Source organism: Spermophilus citellus (genome assembly GCF_964194105.1).
Source record: "Spermophilus citellus genome assembly, chromosome: 10".
Lineage (NCBI taxonomy): Eukaryota > Metazoa > Chordata > Mammalia > Rodentia > Sciuridae > Spermophilus > Spermophilus citellus.
In genome coordinates this window covers 48,996,537-49,022,276 of record NC_138197.1, presented here as the reverse complement: position 1 = coordinate 49,022,276, position 25,740 = coordinate 48,996,537, and the positions used below count along the sequence as shown (strand labels likewise).

At 34.1% G+C, this 25,740-nt stretch overlaps 1 protein-coding gene across 1 annotated transcript in view; it reads left to right on the top strand.

The window, feature by feature from the left end:
* The window catches only part of SOX5 (SRY-box transcription factor 5), a 393,350-nt gene that overhangs the window by 195,961 nt on the left and 171,649 nt on the right, over positions 1–25,740 (top strand). Inside the window, exon 6 of the mRNA XM_081311948.1 lies at positions 5,190–5,258. Coding sequence (XP_081168074.1) covers positions 5,190–5,258 — 69 coding nt within the window. The remainder of the gene's footprint in view (positions 1–5,189; positions 5,259–25,740) is intronic.

The window sequence follows — 25,740 nt, the reverse complement described above, 5'->3', positions numbered from 1 at the left end:
AAAATTACCTTTGGACTAGGTATTTAAGATGTGTAAGAAACACAAATGAATTTCATGTTTTGACTTGGGTCTCCAACCCAAGACTTTGCATTATGTATATGTGACTATTCCAAACCCCCCAACCACTGGAAATCTAAAACACTTCTGGTTTTAAGCATTTAGGGTAAAGGATACCCTACTTATAAACAAGATAAATGCTGATGGGTCATGACATAAGTACCAAAAACCATGAAGAGTCAAGGAAATTTTTCCAGACAGAAACATTTTGAAAAACATTTATTAGAAAGATGACCTTCTAAATATGCTCTGAGTAATAGGTAGGATTCAATAAAGTGAAGTGGATTACAATTAGGGGACAGAATTTTCAGTGATGAAGCTATTCTAGTAGTTCAAATAATAATGTATGCGAATCTAAACTAAGAAGGTAATTAACAGAGACAGAGGAGACAGGAATGAACAGGTGGGAGAGTTATGGTCAGTAGAATTTTTTGAGTGGGCAAAAGGGAGAGGAAGAGTGATGAGCCTGACTAGAAGGAGAGTGAGAATGTGAATACCACCAATATGGAAGGTCAGGCAGAAGGCAGATATAGACGTGAAAATGGTTTATTATGCTGAACTAAAGCTTATAACAGGTTGTGCAGTTAGAGATATGTGAAAGGCAGCTAGAAAATTCAATCAGTAGTGTAGAAGAAAAGGGCTGATCTAAGTTTCTTAGATTATCTACCTGGAGACTGTAGTTTACACTACGGTAGTACATAAGATCCATTCACTTATTCAACAAGTAGTAATTCAGTGCTTCTTATATGCTGAGCACTGGGCTGATCGCTCAGGTTGTATCTCAATTAGCCACAGAGACAATGCTCCTGAAACCTAGTGGAAAGACAGTTAACAAAGGGACAGATAAATAAAACAGTATTAGACAAGGAAAAGTAACTCAGAGATATATAAGAAGAGTAATGTGATAAATATTGGTTGATGTGACAAGGCAGTACTTCTTAGATTGGGTGGTTGGGTATGTCTTTCTGGAGCTGTGGGAATTGAGTCAGATCTCAACATGTTGGTACCTGGGGCCAGAGAGTCTCATGCAGAGGAGTCACAGGTTAATAGGCCCTGAAATACAGTATTGATATCATGAGAAACAGGAACTCAGGGTATGTCCTCCTGGGAAGCACTGGCATGTAGCTATCAGATAGGAAATTGAACACACCCAGAAGCAGTCACATACAGGAGGAGGGCTATGAGTGCAGTATTGTGAACCAGGAGAACCAAAGAAAACAGAGATTTTTAAGAGGTAATAGGCTACAAAAAATTATCATTCTAAGATTGATTAGAAGCTACTAGCTTTACTGTTTAGATTCTCACCATTTGCCTTTAAGAATGCAGTTTCTATAGTGTTTCAGCAGAAATCAGACAGTAAAATTTGACAAATATGTAGCAAGAATTAAAAGAGAAAGCAACATAGAGGGTGTCATAGGGTCAGTTTACATACAAGGATGGTGCCACTTTTCCATGGCTATAGCCCTTTGTTCTATGTCCTGGGCACAGTTCACTCAATGTCCCAAGTGGAGAACAGCCACTATTTAACCAAGGGTATTTGTATGTTTACACATCTTTGCAAAATCTTCAAAACAGCTTCCAAAGAGTAAACTAGCAGAGTTGAAAGAGGTAAAGAAATACTCAGATTACTTCTTTTGAATAGTTTGAAGACACTACCATCCCCTGTTTTTTTTTTTTCATTTTCCTCTTCTTGATGGTTCATTTCTGCTAAAGAGATGATATTTTTATTTTGAATGAAATGTCTCATCACTTTTTTTAAAGATTTGTTGGCAAGTTACTAAATATGGCCCATATTCTTCTTGCTTAGCTCTGCAATAAACGAGTTCAGAATGCTTGCCTGTCACCCTATAGAAAACAACATATTTCCTATCCTTAGCTTTTTTTTTTATTGGTTGTTCAAAACATTACAAAGCTCTTGACATATCATGTTTCATACATTAGATTCAAGTTGGTTATGAATTCCCAATTTTACCCCATATACAGATTGCAGAATCACATCGGTTACACATCCACATTTTTACATAATGCCCTATTAGTAACTGTTGTATTCTGCTACCTTTCCTATCCTTAGCTTTTAATGTCTTCACTCACCTGAATTCTGGAGAATCCTAGGAGCCTCTGAAAACTGTGGTTCAGATTTTTTTTTTTTTTTTTTTTGTAGAGAATATCTACTTACTTTGGGGGTTTCCAGGGAACACCTTTCTGAAAAGTTGAAGCATTCACAAATAGAGAGGAAGTCTTTTTATTTCACACTCTGACCCATCCATGAATATCATATGGAGATTCTAGAATGTTTTACTTTCTGAAGAACTCTGACCATTTTCCTTGGAACTTTAGAAACCTGAAGCCCCTTCCAGAATTTCTTTCCAGTGTTGGAGAGATGCTTGGCAATGCTGCCTCTACTGCCTGAGAGGTAGTCCCTCAGGAGAGCTACAGGTCCAGTTTCTAGAACCCATTGTGCTCTCCCAATCTCCTTTACTGTACAGAGCTGGCTAGTACAGTCACCATTCTGCAGTTTCAGATCTTGTCAAGAAGGACATTAATACTTTGAAGATCCAGGTCAGGCTTGCCTCTCTCGAAAATTTCCCTCCCAGGATTCCCTATTCAGGGCAGGATGTGCCAGGTCTCTGTACCTTACACAGATAAATGGGCCCACTCCGCCATCAACCTTCCCACCAGATGCTGAGCTCCTGTCTGCATTCCTCTATTCCATGAATATCTATTAAACACAAATTTAGTGCTAGGTTCTGTTCTAATTACTGGAAATACTGAAGGGAGTAAAGCAGACCAAAATCCCTCACATATTGAGCTCTTAGTTCAGACAGCCAAACAATAAATAAACCACTAAATTATAGTATGTATGACTATGTAATAGGGTGAAAAATAAAGTAGGTAATTGGGATGAGAGCATCAGGTACAGAGATAGGCTCTCTTAAAGTACAGAGGGAAGAGCTCATCGACCAGGTATCATTTGAGCAGTCTAATAGGAAGAAAGGGAGTGAGCCACATGGCCATTGAGCCAGTGTGTTCCAGATTAAAGAGGAAAGGCAAGTGCAAAGACCCGGGGGTTGGCACTTGCCTTGAGAGGCAACAGCATCCTTGATGTATTCAAGAGACAGGAGAGAAGTATGGTGAGGAAGTGACAGGGAGAAAAGGAGACGAAACCAGAGAGGTAGCAGGAATCATATGGGTTTGCTGGCATTAGATAGTATCCAGCTTGTGCTCTCAGCGAGCACAAAGGTTTTGAAAGAGGAAAAACACAACACAACTTATATCATAAGAAGATCTCTCTGGGTGCTGATTTGTGTAATCTACTGTAGGGACTGATGACAAAACGACAAAGAACAAATAGATGTCACAGCAATCCAAGAAGAGGGCTCAGTGGCTCAGCACAGGAGGATCATGAAGGTGTGACTTGGTTCATTAGGTGTTCTCAACACATTGTTAAAAGGATTTAAATATCAATTCAAGTGCTTATATGTGGAAGAGAAGAACTAGACTGAAGGAAATGAGTGACATTTAGTTTTTATCATTTTCTACATTTTTTCAAAAAAAAAAAAACAGAAGTGGTCTTTTTTTTATACCATATTCCAATGATAAAATGAAAATAATAAAAACATCATAATTTTACCAAAGTCCACAAAGGAAATCAAAGTCATAATGTGGCCATGCAGAACCATTTCCATCACATGAGTTTTTTTTCTTTTACTCACAGTGATGTATCAGTGTTCTCCTGAATTTTAATTTTCCACCACAGAGTTTCACAGATTTTTTTTTGTAATAAAAACGATAAATCATGGTGCTGAGAATCACTTATTTTTGGTGAAAATGAGATCTGGAGCTCATTTATAGAAGAGTGGTAGGTTTCATGAGGCCAGAAGTTGCATTCTCATAAGATGGCTTTCTACTCCATATCATGTAATAAATTATTTAAAATTTTCTCCTCACCTATTAGTTCTTGTGTTCTCATTAAATATTCATTCAGTATCCCTTTTATACCAGGCTCTGTGCAAATAGCGAGCAAATTGTGCGTATTCCTTAACCTCACTGAATGTATGGAGTTCTCCCCAGGAGACAGAAAGTATGAATTTGGAGTCATAGGATGGGGCACTGTATTAAGTAAGTGCAGAGGTTGTTAAAACTGTGGGTAACAGGGGAGTACTCTTGCTCTTCCATGGGATAGGAAACACTTAAAATGACCACACCACAGGGGACCGAATCTTGACTTTAGTTTTGGATCTGTTGACCATAAAGTACCTTTGAGTATGACTCTGGGTAGATAGGTCTAATGCTTAAAACAAAGGTGTAGACAAGAGAAACAGATTTCAAAGCACTTGGCATCTATATGAAAGTACATACAAAGGGTAAAGAACAGTGTCTACAATTGAGCCTTAGAGGATCACAGCATCCCGCTGCTAGACGGAGAGGTAGCAAAAATACAAGGAAAGTGTTATGACATAAAAAACACAGAAGAGAGTTCAAGATCGATAAAAGGTGTTTGAGGGTCAGATTCTGATGAAACATTAAAAAGTGATCATTAAAATACATTTCAGAATTGAATAGAAGTGATTGGTGACCTCATTTTGGTAGAGAAATGGGTACAGATATCCCTAGAATGGGATGTTCTGGAGAGATGGCTTTTAGATGTTTGTGGAAAGTCAAAATGAGAACAGTGTTTATCACAAAACAACAAAAAAAGTTATCCAAAACATCACTGTATCTAGTCTCTTTATAATGTATGCTTCTCTGAACCCCTTGGTCACAACAACCCCATTTATGCAATGCTCTTTCTTTTGTAGAAAAGGGCTGAAAGGTCAGAACAGTGTCTTCTTAATATATAATCAGGAAGAGAGACTTTGAATCCCTACTGCTTCTTACTGGGATAGATCACTGTTGAAATATCTTGGGTTTCATTTATTTTAGGCCAAAAGAAGCATATCTGGTTCTAGAGACTAAATGCTTATTGGATCCTACTTAAGGATGATTTGACCATAATTTCGGGGCAGGACACATCTGTCTTCAGCATCTTGACCAGTGTCAAAATAAAACTCTGAGAAACAAAACATAGGTGATCCCCTCCTCCCAGTCACTTCAGTGTATTTTTAAATTTTTCATGTGCTGTTTCTCCACAGATTGCAAGACAACAGCAGCAACTCCTGCAGCAACAACACAAAATCAATTTGCTTCAGCAACAGATCCAGGTCAGAAATCAGAATTTCAATACACTTTCAATTAAAAAAAAAACAACATATTTTTGTTTCTTATGTGACCTAACTCGAATGACTTCCAGTCTAAAATTTACTTTCAGCCTAATTCATGACATGTTGCCTCATGTGCCATACACATCTTGTAAATGATGACTGTCCCAGGCCCTAGTGTATCAGGGAGCTTCTGTCTGAGCAGTCTGCTAGTGATTTTCATCTTATCCTGAGAACAAATTATTGGGGAGAAATATTTCATTTCCTCCATGCTTTATTTTATTTTGTCTCTCTTTAAAGTTATTTTTTTTGGTTCTTCTATGCTTTAGTATTTAAAATGTAAGTATTCTTAATGGGGTAGGTGCAGGTAACTGAAGCAGAAAGGTACCAAAGGTTATCAGAGAAAGAGTGCCAGAGAGTTTTTTTACTAAATGTTTGTTCAAGAGCTATGTGTCATTATCAGAGTGGAACACAGGGAAGGTGATGATTTGGTCTTCATGTCAGCCCTTACCCATGGTATTGCCTGAGGAAACCAAGTCTGAAGACTCTATGGTCCTCTATGTTTTCCGTGTATGGAAGTGCACAGTGATTAGGCACATCAATAAAGAAGGAAAGAAGCAACTGTATTAGTAATGAAAGGAAAAATAAGTTGCCAGGTATGTCCTGCTTTCACTCTTTGTTGCTAGCATGAACTTTGACAGAATTTGTTTCCCTTTTTGAAAATTACTTACTTCAAAGAGATTTGATGAATATTAAGTCACATCACAGATAAAGAGACTTGTCATAGTGCCACAGCACATAGTGAGTACTCAGCACCTACTTGCGGTGACTGTCAAGGTCTCATAATTCATGGAGCTATGACTCCAATGTTATGTCACATCCTGTATCTCGAAGCAACTGTAGTTGAAATGTTCCCCATTTGTGTAGAAATTCATCATTCTTTTGAAATTATTCCCTGAGAATATAGCATTTTATTACCTGTAAATATCATAGAAGACAGAAGCAGACATTTCAAAATTATTTTATTCATGTATTAGCCATGTTTTTAAGTTTTTGGCAACAAAACCTCTCCCTAACAAACTTATCTAATTGGGTCAGATGCATGCAGTTTCTTTACCCTCAGCTACATAGACAAATCAGTGTGTGTTTTTCCTTGTTACCTGGAATTTTAATGAGCCAATGAAAACTTCAGTGGAACAGTAGAACATGGGTAAGATGTTCCAGCCAGGGGTCTTTGTCTTCCATAATTGTTATTATAAGCAACACATTTCTGACATGCTTTTATCTATTCATGTCTGGAGCACAGTTATTGAACTCTGTGGTTTAAAACTCTTCTTTGGACTTCCTATTGTTCAAAGCACACTGACTATGCCTATTTTTTTTGGCTGATGGCACCAAGTTATCTGCATTTAAAATGTTTTAAATTTTAGACAAAGGGGAATGAAGGGAAGGGAGGAAAGATAGGAATAGGAAAGATAGTAGAATGAGTCAGAAATAACCCTCCTATGTTCATATATTAATATACCACCAGTGAAACTCCACATTCACATACAAAACAAGAATTGATCCTAATTAGAATAAGTTATATTCCATGTATGCATAATATGTTGAAATATACTCTACTGCCATGTGTATTTAAAAAGAATAAATTATAAAAAAAGATATTAAAATTATGGCATGCTTTAATTACAAATAAGATATAATTCCATGTGCAGCAATATGGCAAGTCACCTAGTTTGAGTGCAATTTGAAAAAGTTACTAATATTTTAAAATTTTGTCATTTCTGTGAGACTAAGTCTTTTAAACACAAGTGCAAAAATACATCTAAACCTATAAGTAGTTCAAGACTCAAGAAATATTGTGTTTTGACCATTTATATTAGTCAACATTTAAAGTGTTTTTTGGAGAAATGATCCACAATTATGACCACTACATTCGTAGTGTAGATTTTAAATCTGTTATAGTGTCAGAATGTTGAAGTGGATAGTCTTCTTGCTCCAGAACAATAAGCAATTTTGAAATGAAAATACCTTGACATTTCCTGTACTAGAAATGATGTGATGACAGAAAATATATTCCAGAGAGTTAAAGCCAAGTTCAATGACTTGCCTAAGATCACATATCTAATTACTAGTAGGCAGGATTGTTACAAAATTTTCTGTTTATTCAAATTTTACCAGGTATAAAAATTTTAAAAGCTTAGAATTTCTATTTGGCCAAAATGTTAAGCTGCTGACCTCCACCAATTGACAGAGTGAAAAATAAAATTCCTAAAGGAAATAACATGACATTGAGAGTAATTCGGGGGGGAAAATTTAAGAGATATTGAGGTATCACTGGGTACAGTGGAAAACGCCTATAATTCCAGTTACTTAGGAGGCTGATAGGGCCAGAGGATGGAAAGAGGCCAGCCTCAGCAACTTAGGGACATCCTGTTTCAATCTTTAAATTAAATAAAAATTAAAAAAAAACTGGAGGTGTAACTCAGAGGTAAAGTACACCTGGGTTCAATTCCCCCTACTGCAGAAAAGAAAAAAGAAAAAGAGAGATTGATCTTGAGGTATCATATATGTGTATATATATCCTCTTTCTAAGGATAGCACAGATAAGTGAAACCAGCAGAGTCAAAACCGAAGTTGTTATTGTTTAAAAAATGGTATAAGAAATAGGGAATATTTCAGGCAATCAATAGTAAATTCTGAGCTAGACTGCCAATCTGAAAGGAATTAATTTTCACAGCTTCTAGTGTATTCATCAACTAAAAGCATAGTTCTAAAATATATTTTGTAAATTGTTAATTTTGGGGAAGCCTTAGAAACACTTCACAGTTATAAAAATCACAGTCCATTTGAATTATTTAGTTTGCTAACAGGTTGTTGCAACAATGATGGGAAGAACGGGTGTCCCAGCATATACAGAAACAGAAAACTGAAACTAGAACAGTCATTCTCTCCCCATGTAAATCCTTACACATAGCTCTTTAGAACGTCTTCTCTTTTCACCTTTTCTCCCTCTTCCTCCTTTTCCTTGGTAGCCTAAGACAAGGAGGAAAAGGGTAAATGTAGAGTTCGCTACTTTTGATGAATCACACTTGAAACAAATATTGTTGTAAAATTCTTGAGGAAAAAAATGGATATGCAATCAAGTGCTCAGTAAGATTTGCTAGAGACTAAATTTTATTTGATATTTGAAAATAATTATAAATACTTATCTGGTATTTTGAACTACTTCTTTTTTTTTCTTTGTAAAGCCTGTTACCTTGTAGAAATAGGCATACCAACTTACATTATTCATCTTGATCACATTTTCTTCACTGTTTTAAACAATTGTTCTTGTTCTAGACCTTAGAAAACAATGAATTCCAGTTTCTTCATTGATGAAACAGAAAACTAGAGTGTTTTATGGTCTTTAATTTAACTGGCTCTGATTTTTTTTTCAATTATAAATTCAAAGACATTAACTGTGTCCAGTTATTAATAAAGGTGATCTGCTAAATGGGTTAGATTGATTTCTTAAAGGAACAGGCCAATTTCACTTGATGGACATGTTAAATAATGTTGGAAAGATTATATTCCCATAACATTTTCTTCATTCCTTTCATGAGATCTGTAAAAGAGAGGTTGTTTTAGATATCTTTATTCTATGAAAAATATGTCATATGCAAAATTTTTCATATTTGTCTCTATAATATTCATATAGTCTAATACACTAGTTTATTTAAAAATTTTCTTAGCCTATTACTTCTATCTTCCCATCCCTTGATGAAAAGAGTGATGGTAAATTTTATTCTATAGTTATATATTTAAAGAAAAAATATTATAAGAATCTGACATAAGCCAGTTTTATTTAATTGCTTAAGATCAGTTCTTTATGAACTGTGATTATTTTCTTAAAAAACAACTTCCGCTTTAAAATTGCATAATTCGAATTGGGCTGAAAATTAAATCTCCAGTTCCTCCTTTTAAAACATTGTAGGGTTACTATCTTCTGCCAGGTTTGTTTATTAGGATTAAAAGAAGAATTAAAGTTTTCTGGGTTTTTTTTGCAATGTCACAAATAAGTTTACTCTACAAATAAAATCATGTTTAATATTAGAAGCATGATCTGTTATCCTTAAACACCATGTCCATTTCTATGACTTTTAGAACACCAAGCATTTTCAGTCTTTTTTTGTACTACTCAGCAATATCTCCAATATTTTCATTTATTAACCTTCTAAGAACAGTTTTGTCTTGCCTTTGCTATATCTAGTTAACTTTTAATGCACATTAATAAATGAGATAAAATTTGTAAATATATCAGAATAATGTCTCTTCCAGTTTGTTTTGCTTTGTTTTTGTTATTTGACGGAAATCTTTTCTTTTTTTTTTCTTTGTATGTGGAATAGTCTAAAGCACCTATCTTTTAGTAATTTTGTTTCTTCATTCCCTTTTTACATTGGCTCAAACTGTTTTCTAATATTGATACTTAGATGGTTTATGTTTCAAATAATGAACCAAGCAAGCATAATGGCTCATCTTGACCTGATTCTGTGTCACAAAAACCTTTTATAAAGTAAGTAAATGAGTGACCTCTACTCAGCTTCCATTACAACAATAAATTGAGTGTTCTTGGAGACCTAACTTCCTTTGATTCTTGAAGCTTCTGATGAGACGGGATTTCTATAGCTCCAACCTGAGTATAAGAACCATATCCTAACTATAAGTTTCTTAGCCTTTTTCAATAGCACTTAATAGAATTTTAGGTTATTGTCCTCAGCTAGTAGGGTTAATCCAACAATATGCTCTCCTGAGAAATCCACTTAAGATATTTTAAAGGACAACTTAAAGATATTGTTTTTCTTTTTAACTGCACATTTATCACAATTCCCATACTGAGAGGTCACGGTTTGAAACTTCATGAGAGATTTCCAAAAATTTATTGTGTTTCTCCTCTGACAAATGTTTCTAACTATTGTTCATTATGTTCTCATGGAGCAAAAGAATTGGTATTAATAACCCCTTTATTTTTCCTGGTTCACCAGGTAAGCCTGAGCAGGATTAGTCAGAGCTGGGTCACTGATTCCATCTGGAGTAAGTGTAGGACAATTTTTTCTGTTTGCTCTCTTATGTCTTTGGTTGGGCAGTGGGCATTCCATAGTATGTTATAGGAAAGAACTTCTTTCTTTAGGTGTGATAGTGTTATATGTAACTTAATGAAATACAATTTCAGTTGCATTAGTTTTGTTGCTGTTTTGTTTTGTTTTTTAAAAGACTGAGAGCGGTGTCCTGGAATTAAATATACCCAATTCCAGGCTTTGTATCTTTATACCTTATCTGCTGTGTGATTTGGGAAAAATTGCTTCCTTGCTCTGAGTTCCATTATTATCATTCTTAAAATGAGAATATAATACCTAAAACATGTATGGTTACTCTAGACTAAGTGGGATCATGCCTGATATGTAGTAAGACCATGATGCTGAAATTTTTGGCCTAAGTCAGAAAAGAATTTCTAGGAACACACACACACATATAAAATCTACTTGATGGTAGTCACTGAAATCTCTTTAGAGTTTCAAATTCTTATGACTTTATAAAGAGTTTTTTTTAAAAAAAAAAAAACTTTATTTAGACCTATATCTCATTTTTACATTTGTAAACTAAAAGGCCAGAAGATTTTCCCAGTGTCACATCAACTGTTACTTGTGGAACAGTGGCTGGATTCCAAGTGTTCTGAGGTTTGGCCCAGTTCAATTTTATTTCACCAGTTTTCTACCATTGAAAGCTTAATGGCCCAAAGTTTTAAAATGAGTTTTCTTTCCCTGGGAACTTATTCCTACAACATAAAAATACAACATGACTTATATACAATTGAATGATTAAGTTGCAGTCATGGGCTCAACCAATTTGTGATAAAGGTTTCATTTTATTGGAGCCAGAGTTCTCTGAGATCATTAGAGTTTTAGTAATTCTTGATAAATTATTATGCAGAAAGAAATCCATTGAAATATTGTATTGAAAACATAATAACGTTAAAGGTGAAATAACAGTACCTGACTGACCTGCTGATTTATGATTTCTTTCTCTGAGTGTGGTAAGTTGGAAGCATTTTACCCCCCCTCAACAAGACCCCACAAACACACATGAGCACAAAGAGACTACAATGTAACCTTGTCTCTTTGGGAGACTGGAAATGCCAAGAATAAATACCATGCAATTAAGGTTAGGTTTTAGCCTGAGAAGGAAATGCATTAACTCCTTGAGCTCTGGCTCATGTTTTATTGTAGGAAGTGTAAAATATACCAGAACTGGACAACATATAATTTCTTGGCATTCAGAGAGATGATTAGATGAGGAAATGTGGAGATAGAAAGAGCTTTGAGGACAACTTTTCCTTTTTTCTTATATGTTCTGGAATTGCAACTTCCACTTGAGAAAACCAGTAGCCTTTCTTGGAGGAGCAGTAAGAATAGCTAAATGACTGCAGGTCTGTCCTTTTACTCAGAAGGGACACCCTGAACTCCTAAAGTTTTTATTCTTTTTTAACAGGACTCCTGGTGATTACCTGTAATTGATTCCAGTCATTTGTATTATTTCTCTGTCCAGGCAAACCTGACTCTATATACAGAGGTACAGATAGATCAATGTGCATCTATAGTTTAGTTTTTACTGATATTAACATATGCTACATGAGTTCAGGAAAGTAATGGGAACAAACCTCCTGAGCCCATTCCTCTATACTATATCCAATTCTTACACTCCCGAGTCACTTTAAAATTGTTTCATTTTTAATTGGTCTTCTAGTATTTAGTTCTATATACTAAAAAATAAAATTATAGTAATACTTCTGACTTATCAACTTTAAATATTAGTAATCTAGAATATAAATATTTATTTAAGTCAGTGATAGCAACTCTGATATCCTCTTTAATTCCCTTCCCTATTTCTCATGAAATAATTGTATATAGTTAAGTTCTTCTAGCATAAACTTTTAAACTTTAGTTTACTTACACTTCTTATTCAAGCAAGTATAGTGTCTCTTGATATTTGTCTTATCAGATGAGCATCCTATTTCAGCTGCACATTTCTGAGCTGGACATGGTAGTGAATGCCTGTAAGTCCAGTGATCCAGGAAACTGAGGCAGGAGGACCACAAGTTCAAGGCCAGACTCAGGAACTTAGAGAGGCTCTGTATCAAAAAACAAAAACAAAACAAAACAAAACTGTTTTAAAGAACTTGGGAATGTAGCTCAGTGGTAGAGGACCCCCAGGTTCAAACCCTAGTATCACTAAACAGATAAGCAAATAAATAATATGAATAAAATAAAATAAAATAAAAATTGCTAATTTTTCCTCTGTATGTTTACTCTGAATATACATATGTTTATTTTACTTGTTTGTTACTTCTGAAAGTTGAATACCAGTACTTTACATTTGAATAAAAACGGTTTTTGTTTGTTTTCTGGATACTTTAATAGTGTACTCCATGTTTCTTTCTATGCACTTTTTCGATTTTGTAGGGTTTTCAATTGTTTTTTCTTTAATCTTTATCATTTTTCTCCATCATGATGTTGATCTTATTATCTCCTCAAATTTCTCCAGATTTTAAGAATAGATCACCTCTCTAGATCCCCTTTGGCCTCTGGTTTTCTGATGAATTTATCAAACAATAATAGTTAATATCTATATAGAATTATATATAGAATTATATAATTTTGATTTTTAAACATTTGAACACCATTACTGAGACTTTATTAAAATAACAGAGCTGATGTTGCTCTTAAGTTAATGACTGTGTTGAAGAGATGCTGCGATCAGTGTTTGAAAGTTGTAGTCCTGCTTTTACAATTCATCCTGAATTGGGCTCCTCATGAAAAACACTTAAAAATTTGATTTCAGGAAGGGCAGCTCTTTCTCCCCACCCCCTTCTTCTTCATATTAATGCAAAACTTCAGACTTCCTTGTTGCTTTTTTGTTGTTGTTGTTGTTATACCACTCCTATTCCATTTTCTGGGTTTCTTCTTTGTTCATTCTTTTCAGTATCATTTCTGAAGTGAATCCTGGGTTCATTTAATATATTCAGATAATTGTCTAGTCTTTAGTTACTGCCATGCTCTAGGGAAGAGAAGTCTGAATGTGAACTGAAATCATAGAGCCAAAGAACCAGTGGACTTTAGCACGGGGGAATGTTTTACCCAAATTGGCCATGAGTCTGAAACAGCTTCTTTTTCTCAATTTTTAAGTTTTTTCACAGTTTTAAGATTTTATTCCAGAATCTCTGAGACTGGCCAGAAAGCAGGCTGATGGCAGTTTTACCATGACTTTCCAACCTGTTCCCAAACAAAATTACCTGTGGACAAAGTTGAACACTGTTTTTCACTGAGGCTCTGTAGCTCATGATCTATCAGGTAACAAACTCTAGGGTCCTAGTGCTTAGATAAGACCCTGGGAAAATACTTATCAAATTCTAGGAACCAATGCAAAACAAAGCAAGTCAATAACAACAGAAATATTTGGAGAATTTGGACCAGAAGTCAGTGTTGGCCTAAAGTGAACCACTGTTTATATCACCTTAATTCACATGTTGGAGTAATAAAACAAATATGATATAGGGGAGTACTCACAAAATCTTTATAAACAATTTCTATCTCCTATATTTAAAGAGAATTAAAATTTAGGTATAAAATTAAATGCCCATGAAATTGATATAATGTTAATATAAAATGTTCTGTGGAGAGCACAGTTCTGCCACACATTCCAAGCATCCCTAACACATGGAAATTTTGCTGCTGTTAGCTAGAGAGTCTTAAATTCACTTTTGAGCTTCTCCTGGTAAATTTAAACTCAGCTATAAATAAAATGACAATAAGAAACTAATTTACTTTTTGCTTGCATGTATGTGTGTATATGCACATGGTTATTATTTTGTTCTATTTTTCTTCCAACAAGAAGGGCAAACAGGTGAATAAAATGGGAAACAAAAGATAAATAGGGAATAAGGATACCATATGACATAGGATTATCTGTAGTTTTCCTTTAAAGGAGAAGCAAAAGGAAATGCTGAGATAGCTTCTGCAGTGAACTCACAGAAACATTTGAGAAAGTCAATCCCTCTTACATTCTTGGGGCACTATTCATTTGGCCACCTCACCCCCCATACACACACAAACACACGCACACACACACACACACTCACACAATTTGCTTTCTTTTTTTTTTTTTTTTAGAAAATAAAAACTTTATTTTTTTCAAGTTTATAAGATAGTTCCCATTACATATAACATTATGATCAAGGATTCTGTCCCTTCCTCTTTTTAACTTCCTATTCCCCATTCTCTTGTTTTGTATGTTCTCCTGTCCTATCCGTAAAAGGCTACATTGCTTCATCATCTGACATCTTTATTGATGTTACTTCCTACACAGTCACATTTGTGAATTGCTTTGCATGCCATTCTAAAGGTAATGCATCAACATTGGTCTCTGGACCTTAGACCTATCTCCTGGACTTCTGAATAAAATATCCAAGTGCCCACCAATTCTATTTAAATTGATACCTAATAGGCATCTCAAATTTACATTTCCAAAATATATCCTTCAATTAAACTCTTCAAACTCATTCTTTCTTAATTTGCTTATCTTTGAATATTGTACCACTTGCGATATGCCATGACCCATAACTTAGGGCCATCCTTGAATCCTTTTAGTCTCTCACACCTCGCAAATAATCCATCATCATTGGTTTTATCGTCAAAATCTGTTGACCAACTTCTCCCACTGACAGTCTAGCCAAAGTCACCATTATTTCTCACTTAGACTACTGCAGTAAGTTCTTAGCCATCTGTCACCTGCCTCTTCCTTTGACCTTCTGATAAGATGTTTCACATAGCTCCTAGAGTGCTCTTTTAAATCTGCTGGTTCTGTAAACAAGCTCAAAATAATTTTCTTTGAAAATAAATTCACAATCTTTTCCCCAGGCTATCAGGCTTCATTTGATTGGGCCACTTCCATCTCTCCAGCAATCCTTCATTCCCTCCACCCTACATACCTGTCCTTGGTGTCCAGGAGCATGCTAAGGATATTCTAGTATCAGGGTATTTGCATTTATTATTCTCAAGGTCCATAATGCTCTTTTATTGATTCATTCTATAATTCAGAGCCTCACTTAATTCAGGTCTCTTCAAATGCCATTCTTTCAGGGAGGTCATCTCTGAAAACCTAATCCAAACTAGTACTTGCTGTCTGCTCAATCAATTACCCCAGTCTGCCTTTCATCTTCCCTACCAAGTAAACAAGTATATTTATTTGCTTTTCATTTTACCCTGATCACCACTACAACACACCCTAGCCATCCATCAGTAATTTCTGAGGGGTCAAAGATTTCATCAGTCATGCTCAATGCTATAGCCATGTATCCATAATAGGTCCTGGCATCTAAAAACCGAAAACATAATTATTAAATGAAGTGAGACACCATTACTGAATATGTAGTATGCAATATAATAAGGAAGATGGTAATTTCACATTTCTCAAGAGATTGAAATAATATAGATGTATGATAAACATCAAAAAAGTAGATAAGTGACTCATTGTATGTTATTTACAACCCTATCAACCTGTTGAAGGTATGTAAATCTCCTAGCTTAAAGATGAGTAGTTCTAGTAGTGATTTTTCCCTTTATTCCATCTATAAACTTTCAAATTAGTAATCTTAGATAACATTTGTGGGCCATGAATTTTTTAATTATATAATTTATACCACCTTTGAATTGTCATTCTATCCCAATAACTTTTTGGCTTGACATACATATCACAGCATTCAGTGTGATCATTTTGTGCTGTAGTTTTGATGAAGACCAGTTCATTGCTTATGAAGAACTTGGCTATTTTCAGTCATCCCCATGAACATGAGAATAGGCAGGTTATGACATTATTTTATTGTCAGTAGTACCGAAGAGTGAATGTGTGTGTGTGTGTGTGTGTGTGTATGTGTGCATTTTTTTCTGTTTCCTTGCAAGTATAGTAATGAGCAATTTAATTCAGATAATCTCTAGAAAATAAGACTAATTATTCTTATCAAACTGAGTTAAACCTAACAAATTGGCCAATACACCAGGATTTTTTTAAAGTAATTTCACTTTGCTTTCTACAGTAAACAAGATGAGAGGTTGTTCTTTTATAGATGGAGAAAATAAATATTTATAAATAAGGAAATGATGTGTTCCATGTAAGTAAATATTGCATATAACTAAATCTTCATGAATGAGTGCTGTGTGTATAAAATATAGGTATCTCTTTAAAAAGAGATTACTTTTTGGTTGATACACTTTTGTTTTTCTCCAGTGCTGGGACTAACTCAGGGCCTTGTGCATGCTGTATGAGTGCTCCACCACTAGGCCACATCCCCAATCCTTGGTTGATGTGCTTGTTATACCTAAATAGGAAATTGAAAGAGGTAAACTACATTCATTATATACCTATATGAATAATCAAAAAGATAAACTAGTGAGAGAGTTTTTGATATGATACACATATGATAAATCACAGATTTATATTAATTGATACATGTGTGTATATATATATATATGTGTGTGTGTGTGTGTGTGTATGTGTGTGTGTGTGTGTGTGTATTTTAGTCATGTGCACTCCCATACAGACTCTGATCTCTGTCTTTGTTTCATTAATTTACCTTTCCTTTGAATTCCCTGTTTATTGCCCAAAAATATTTTTTTAAGATTTTTCTTCTATAACCACCATTTATTTCTGACTACATTTTGTATTCCCTTTCAACTTCTGTATTTCTTTTCCTGACTTTGCCCATGCCTACATTCTTACCTGCTACTGGGCCATCTGACATAGCTACTAGTTATTTCCTTTACCCTTATTATTTTAATTTCTCCCTACTATAGTTCTTTTCTCTGACCAGCTTTTTTCTCCTCTCTTTTCATTATTCAATTGCATTTTAGGTTTCCATTGAACCAAAAGTTGATCACACATAAAGAGAGTGAGTCTAAAAGATTGAATTTTAATTTTAAAAGTAAGTTATTTGATTTTATCTGTAGTGATTCAGGAGTAAAAGAGTGAGCATGAGAAAGAAAACATAAACAGGCTCCCCCAGAGGTGTCCCAGAGTGTTTCTATAATATACTATTGCAGTCTTTTCAAGATAGAGAGTGTGTTGTCATGAGCACGTATGTCATGCGGCCAGAAAAAGAGGAGGGATGAGGCTGCCGTAAGGTAAATCAAGAGATAACAATAAAATTTTTCTGTTGCCTGGTGGAGGTGTTTAGGATGTGTTTTCTTTATATCTTCATCCGCCCCTAATTGAGGATGCTTTAAAATTGAATGACTAGCAGTCAAAACGTGTTTGCTTCAAGCTGAGAAGAAAAATGCTGGTGTCTCCGCTTCCAAACTGATTGCGCTTTGTACACAACTGACAGCTACAGTCACTTTGAGTGACTGATAAGTGGGAAGCTTTGCCACTTATCAAGGAATGCGGGCTGAAAAGAAAAGGCTGGAGCCGCTTAGATGCTTTGGCATGTTCAAAATAACATCTTACATCAGTCAGACTCAGAAGCACTAAAAGACGTTTTAAAACGAAGTAATGTATGTAAAAATGTGGTATATGGATATGTGTATATCAAGAGAGGCAAAAATTATCCCACAAGCAAGTAGCTGGAAGGGGTGAAGGGAAACACATTGTCTTAAGGTCACAATTTGTGAAATGAATCAGTGGTTAAAACATTTACACACATTTGTGGGTAAATTTCCTCATAGTTTGAAGCATCCAAATTTTAAAACACATTTTCATAGATTTCCAACATTATTTATGTGAGCAGCTAACTTTGATCAAATGGTTACCTTGAGCACCTGAAAAAGAAAAGTGTCATCTACTTATATAGATAATAATTTTCACCCTTATGAAAATCTTAACTCTCATTCTTCCCCTTCCCTTCTTGTGTAAATATTTAATATTTAAAGTGTACATTTAGAATATTCTGCCATATCTAACTGAAACAGAATGGTTATATAACCATTATGGTATGCTTTTTCTTTTAACTTTAAACATAATTTTGAGATTATTCAAAAGAAAGAATATATGGATTTACTCCACTTCAAGTTCCACAAATAGGAAATGCCTATTTTTGTGTGTGTTTGTTTGTTTTGTATTAATCTTATGTGTACAGTACATGTATATATTCCTCTAAATTTTCTAGGACACTTACATTTCAGATATGTTGCTTATGTATCCCATGAGTTATTCTTCATTTATATTCTAGGATTCCTAATAAAATATGGAGGTAATCTCCCCCCAATGATTTTAACCTGTCTGTGGATATCATGATGTCCATTTGAATAATTTACTTCAATTTGATAATCCATAAATGCACGTTTCTGCCATACCAAGTATCTTAATTTTAGGTGTGGAAGTATAGTCACAATAAAAAATACCCATGGTGAATTCTTCAGGCTTTTGATTTGAGCCTGTCTGGCAGGCTAAGCTTAATGGGTAGTCTCTTCATTATTCAGTGAGCAGCCAACTGCATGTTTGAAGGATATAATTCTAGAACCAGACAGTCATTTCACTTTTCTGAAATATAGGATAGAAGACTACTAATGTTTACATTTTTGTAAAAAAAAAAAAAAACAAAAAACAAAAAACTTCAGGGTATGCTTGAAAATAAGCCTTACACTGGCAGAAGAATGAGTTAGGGCAGTGTGCAGCTCAGACCAGTGTGAACCACTACAGGTCCTCAGTGAGGAAGCAGCTTGGTACTCAATTGACCATCTCTTCCCTGTAAGACATTCTTGATGAAGGAGGCAGTTTGTTCAGAGGTTTACACTGCAGGATAAGCTTCTGGCCTCATCAAAGACCAACATGTTGAGTAGCACTGAGTTAGAATAATTAAAAGAGAAAAACAAACTTTAGATATAACCTAGTCCAGCTTTTTCTTCTTTTGTAGATTAAGAAGATACTGGTCCAGAAATGATAAGGGGCATGCCCAAGTTCCATAATAAATTCAGTAGACTGTGTTCTTCTGGATCTTACCTTAGTCCTGCTTAATCATATCAAATAAATTAAGGACATAGGTACGCATGGAACACAATGTGCAGCAGAGTCCATTAAATTGATTATACTTTATCTTTAATTTGAAACAAACATTATAGAAATTGGAAAAGTTTTCAATGTTTGCATAAAAGAGGTAAATGACATTTAGAGAATAATTAGGACATCTTAAATACAAATTTGTCAAAATTATCAGCAGTTCATTGTGGAAAGCAAACATACAAGACTTTCTAAACATATTTAATCAATTACAAGTGGTTCCTGTATTTCATTTAAAAATGACTATTTTTTTTTTTACAGTGAACCTAGTATCTCTATTTGCTCTTTGGGATCAAATGTTTAACACTGTGTCATTAGAATTCATAAACCAACCAAATAAAGAAAGAAAAAAAATGGTGCCCTATGGAAATAATGTCTGATGTGTTTCTCTAAGAAATACATTATTTTGATAAATAGTAGTTAAGGCTCTTTCAAAGGAAAACTCAAATATTTTAAAGGGCCTCTTTGACTTCCTGGCATGTTTTAAAAACCTAAATGAAAAAAATATTATTTTGGCGAAGGAAAATGTTTTCCAATTATGCAAGTGATTTTACTTTTTCTCCCACTGTAAAATGATGCCCATTTCCCAGTCTTCCCATTTAGGGTATTTGATCCACCTCTATTCTATCATTTATTGAAAGCTTCATCTTTCAGTTTCCTATCATTTTAAAACACCCTTTCTGTTTTGTTTTGTAACAGGTGCCTCATTCATGTAAGAGAACAGGAAAATAAGACCTTTCTCTAAATCTCTATCCCTTGAGACATTGAATGAAGTCTCTTTTGTGATTAAAGGAGGGTACTGCTCTAAATGCATTGCAAGTACAATCTAGAAATGTACAAATGCTTCCATCAACACATCATTACTTTAACCTGTCTTCTTTTTAACCTGTCTTCTACTACCTCATATCCTTTTTTTTTCTCTTTTGCACTGTCTCTTATCCAGTTGCTCTCTCTCCAGTTATTCCTGTATTTGTGACATGAAGTCATTCCTTGATAACAGATAATTTCAGTAAGAATTTAGGCAAAAGAACATAATACAGAAATAACTATATATCACATGTTATTTTTTGTGAATAGCTGCTTTCACACACACACACACACACACACATACACACACACACACACAAATTAGTACCCTGATAGCATGAAAATGCTAATAATCCTTATAATCATGGGAGAGTTTAGATACCTTGTGAATCTCACTACCCACAACACTATCACTAATATATTTTACTTCTATTTCTTTTACATGCTACTATAAGACACAATGTTATATAGGTAACCAAATCCCACTTTGAATAAGCAATTAGGTGCTAATTCATCTGATAAAATTGTGTTCATCTATGTCATAATATCTCAGATGTCCAATGATTTTCTACTTGAATACAGTCATAATCATGAAAATGACAAAAGAAGGGCAGATAGCAGGAAAACAGTAAATATCGAAGTCAATTAATGGGCATTCCCCAGTTGTTTTTATAATATCAAATCATAATATTTATGTACCTGTCTGAAGTTATAAAACAATCCACACTATTATTTTGTCCACTTTGAGACTATTAATGGCTTCTGATGCTAAAATATGCAATTATTACTATTGTTCTTTCACTACCTTATTGAATTCTCAGAATTTCATGTTTTATCTAAAATGGGAGAGCTGTGTCTCTCTGCTAAGGTACATTTTAGCACCATATTCATAGCAAGATGGAATTCATGTTCTCCTTTAGCCCATCTCTTTCATATAGCTTCATTAGCAGCTATTTACTTTCATTCTTTCTTTTCCTTTTCTCTTCCTCTCTCCTTTTAAAAATCATTTTGAGACTTGATCACAGGAAATAGAAAATAACTATGAAAAAGCAAATTAAAGGGCTGGGGTTGTGGCTCAGCGATAGAGTGCTCACCCAGCATGTGCGAGGTCCTAGGTTTCATCCTCAGCACCACATAAAAATAAATAAATAAAATAAAGATATTGTGTCCAACTACAACTAAAAATTAAGTATTTTTTAAAAAGCAAATTAAACTCTTCCAGTTTTGTTCTGTAAGTTCTTTGATGCAGACCAATAAACAATGAAAATGCTACCTGAAAAATGAAGACAGAGACTTAGAAAAAATCATAATTACCTAAGTTTTTACAGTAAAAGTGAGGGATTGTATATGGTTTCTGAAAACATACTTTGCAACCATCCTAGTTCAATTTAGATTAACCTGCTGTGATCAAATTCTGCCAAGTCCCTGCAATTATGGACTTTAAGATGCTGAATCTATTTGGCCAATCTCTTTTTCTAGATGGAAAGATTAGGAGAGGAAGTTTGGCCCTTGTCTTGAAGGGTTTTACATTCTCAGAATGAAACTGAAATGCATGCAGGCAGAAATAATTCTTGAACTTTTAAATTTATTTTTTACCAAGAATATTTTAGAAAGCTTGAGCAGGGTATATCCCAGAACATTATAACACTGTCTCATGTTTTGACTTCCTGTAAATAGTGTATTCTCATACCATTGAGAAGTGGTAATCAAAGTTTGAGGTTATTTCATTTTGAAATCTCTACTGCATACACACATATTTATGACTTGATTCTTTTTCTTGATTCCTTTGCTGAAAGATTTTAAAAATTCAGTTCCTTGAACTTGGAGTATGTTTTTAATTTTAAATATTTTAAGCAGGCTAATAACCACTTTAAGAAATTTTAATCTTTTTCCTTAACAACAACCATCCATGCTAGAAAGCAAACATTTATAATTTACCGACTAAAATCATAAAGGAAAAAACCTCGTCAAGATGGACATTCACCCTAGTGACATTGACTGTTCAGATAACTGGCACATATTTGCATGTGCACTCTTTACAGTACAGCTTTAACCTAAAGAAGAAGCTGAAAATGACCCCAATATGTTCTGCACTTGTTTCATTATGACTTGTCCCTATTCCCCACCTTGACCACTGTTAGGTTTTATTCCTTTCTGGCTGTGTTAAGCTCTACTAAATGTCAGTGGGATGTCTGCCCACATCATCTGTTATAATGATCTTCTCCTCCTCACCGGGACTCATTCATTGAAGCGCTCCTTTTACAATCTCACATACCCACCTGCTTGCATAGGAAATATGATTCTTCCCTCATGCGATCCCAGTCTTGTCTTAATAAACATGAGGATGAGAAATGCTCCAGGCCTCTTTTCTGTTCACTCCTTAATAGCTTGCTAAAACTGGGAGAACAGTAATTAAGGAAGAGCACAAATGTTTGTCATTGGTGGATAAAAGCGAATAATAGTAATAGAGTTAAGGACTGACTAAAAATCTGAAATATTAACTATGTTTTCTAAAAATTTTAATGAATAACGTTGTAATTCATCACAACATATTTATTTACTTATTTATTTAATTTTATTGGTTGTTCACAACATTACAAAGCTCTTGACATATCATATTTCATACATTAGATTGAAGTGGGTTATGAACTCCCAATTTTACCCCAAATGCAGATTGCAGAATCATGTCGGTTCATCACAACATATTTAACTAATGCCACTGTAATATTTTTTGGCTTTATGCAAAGTAGAAAGAACCCAAAATTACTATCAAGTCTTTTGTTCAATCACCACGAAGATATTCTTGTCACCTTTGAAACAATGCTTACACACAACTCAGATTGTTAGAATCCTGTGGGAAATAGTAACATAATTTCATTGATTATAAGAGGAAACTGAGGCAGTAATGATAGTTACTTGAAATCTTGGAAAGCCAAACTGAATAAGGGTTGAGAAGCAAGAGCAAAATCACAACAGCAAGTCCACTGGATTTAGATGAGACCAGGGTAGAAATGCAAAGGTGTTTCTCTGACTGTGGATGGTGATCTGAGCTTAGGGGTGCCTCCCGAGGGAAGCACAAGAACAGACATATGTTGTTGCTAATCTGTTTTTCTTCCTATATTTCATCTCTTTACTCTGAATGTGAAATTTGAGTAATCAACATCCAAGAAAGTTTTCTGTTTGTTTTTTGGTGGTTGTTTTTTTTTTTTTCTCTGAATGGAAAGCAGAGTAGGGGATGATAGATGAAGAATTAATAATTTATTTCACATTTGACATAATTAGCTTTAATTTGTAGCATACATGCTACAGTGATGTTTAAGGGAATTTGCTTGATCACAACTCATATCACAATGTTATGCCTCATGCCACATTTCATTATCATACATATGGAAGAATGAAGGCATATATGAGAATAGGTTAGCAAACATTGTCTCTCAAAACTTACTATCCCAAGGTTCTCTTTTTCCCCCTTTAAGAATAATAATGAATGTCTTTTCAGTATCTTTGTTGATTTAAATCTCTGAATTAACTTTAACCTTAGTCAAATTGAATTTGGTATTAAATTTTTACATTAAAGAAGTTGTAATAATCTGAATTACATGATTTACCAAAATTTAATTTTATTTTCATCACATTTTCTGTGTGTTCCATAATTTAAGTTCCCTCTTTAACATTTGATTTAAAATGTGAAGAATCATAAAGACAGTATTAAAAATTATCCCCATTAAGAGTTTAAATCAGTATTTGATTATGGAAATTTTATCTGGAAACCAAGAAATATTTAAACTCAGCCCAAATTTCAGAAGGTATATTATGAAACATAATCATGTTTGGATAATAGTGAAATTAACATTCTTGAATTGTTAAGTCAATTGTTCAATATTCTTAGAGGCTAAGTATTTCTTTGGAGAAATGACTTCTCCCTCATTTAGACATCATTTATTGGACTCTGCTAAGTTGCCTCATGCTTTACCACTGATATTTCTGTATAGAATTCGTCCTTTGGAAGCAGCATATGGGAGCAGTTGATTGCTTCACGACAACTGGCATATTGCCTCCAGCTGTGTCCAATAACCTGGCATAGCTGCGTTTAGTGGATAACCAGTAATGTTGTATTGGTCATAAAAGTTGTTAAGGTACTTAGGGTAGTAATGGGCTCTCTGCAGAGTAGAAATAAGTATATAATTTCTATCTGACCTTTTAAATGTTACTGATCTATCATACAAGACAAGATTAAAGTTGTTGCAAGTTGTAACCAATTTATTTCACTTTAAACATAAAATTTCTATATATTTTTTAGAGATTACTATGTCCTATGTCACTAATCAATTGCTATTAATTGAAGACACCATCCTTAGTTATGAATTATGAGAAAAGTATATCTATCAAGGTCATAGTTGGATGAATTTTTTTAAAAAACAGGAAACCCCATACTTTGCAAGGAGATAATTAGCAGTCATAACAAGTCCATGAAATTTTTCTATATTAATTTTTGGCATAATATTAATATAGATTTCTTTCTCCTGGTGCACCTAATTTATATGCATAGGTATTTGATCAAGCATTATAAATAAAAAATTACACTGTTTAAAGTTCAAGTGGCACAAACTTGAATTGTTTTTTTTTCTTTTGAAAAATATTTATTTTCCAATATAGAAAATTTCTTAACTAATTTTTTTACATTCAATTTTCATATATTTATTAGTATATCAAATTTGTATTATACATATTTATGTATATATGATAAATATTAAATCATGTTCATTCAAAGTAAGATACTTAAATTGAAAATGGAATGCAAATTTAGACATACTATCAAAGATCACTCTAAATATTTCTAACTTCAGTAGTAAAAATCAGCCTATTACCATTGACAGTTATTTATATAAAATATTTAGAAGACAAATTAGGGAATTATCTAGAAGATGAATTCATATTGTATATTTATATTATGAGATATTGTGCAAATATCAAAGAGAATAAAATAGAATGAATGAACTAGCAGAAACATGCCCAATAACCAGTAATTTTATATTAAATGTGCATTTATTCCAAATAATTTTAATACATTTTCTTGCACATGCAATATACACAAACTGGAGAACATATCTGTCCCTAACAGAGCTATTAATAGAATATGAAGCATAAAGGAGAACTGAATAATGCCACAACATTGATGATTGAGAGAATTCTAACAGAACCAATATTTTGGAAGTCTTTACTAAATCAGAATTGATGATGTGGTCTCTAAATCTATCTTTTAGTTCTCAGTGTATTGGGGTAGTAAAATTTTCTTTCACTGATTTTAGAACTGGTATTGTGTAAGGGCCGTAGGCCTGCTAATACAAACCACCCCAATCTTGGTGGTTTACAAAAATGAACATTTTATTGTGTCCATTTCAGAGGTCAGAGTCTGAAACCAAAGTGGTGTGATAGTGGATTCCTTCTGGAAGCTCTGAGAGAGAATCAGCACCTTTCTCTCCCCTAGCTTCTGATGGCAGCCTTGCAATCATTAAGATTCTTGGCTCAGAGATGCATCACTTCTGTCTTCATGGTGTTTTCCTCCCTGTGTCACATGTCTCAAATATCCTTTTCT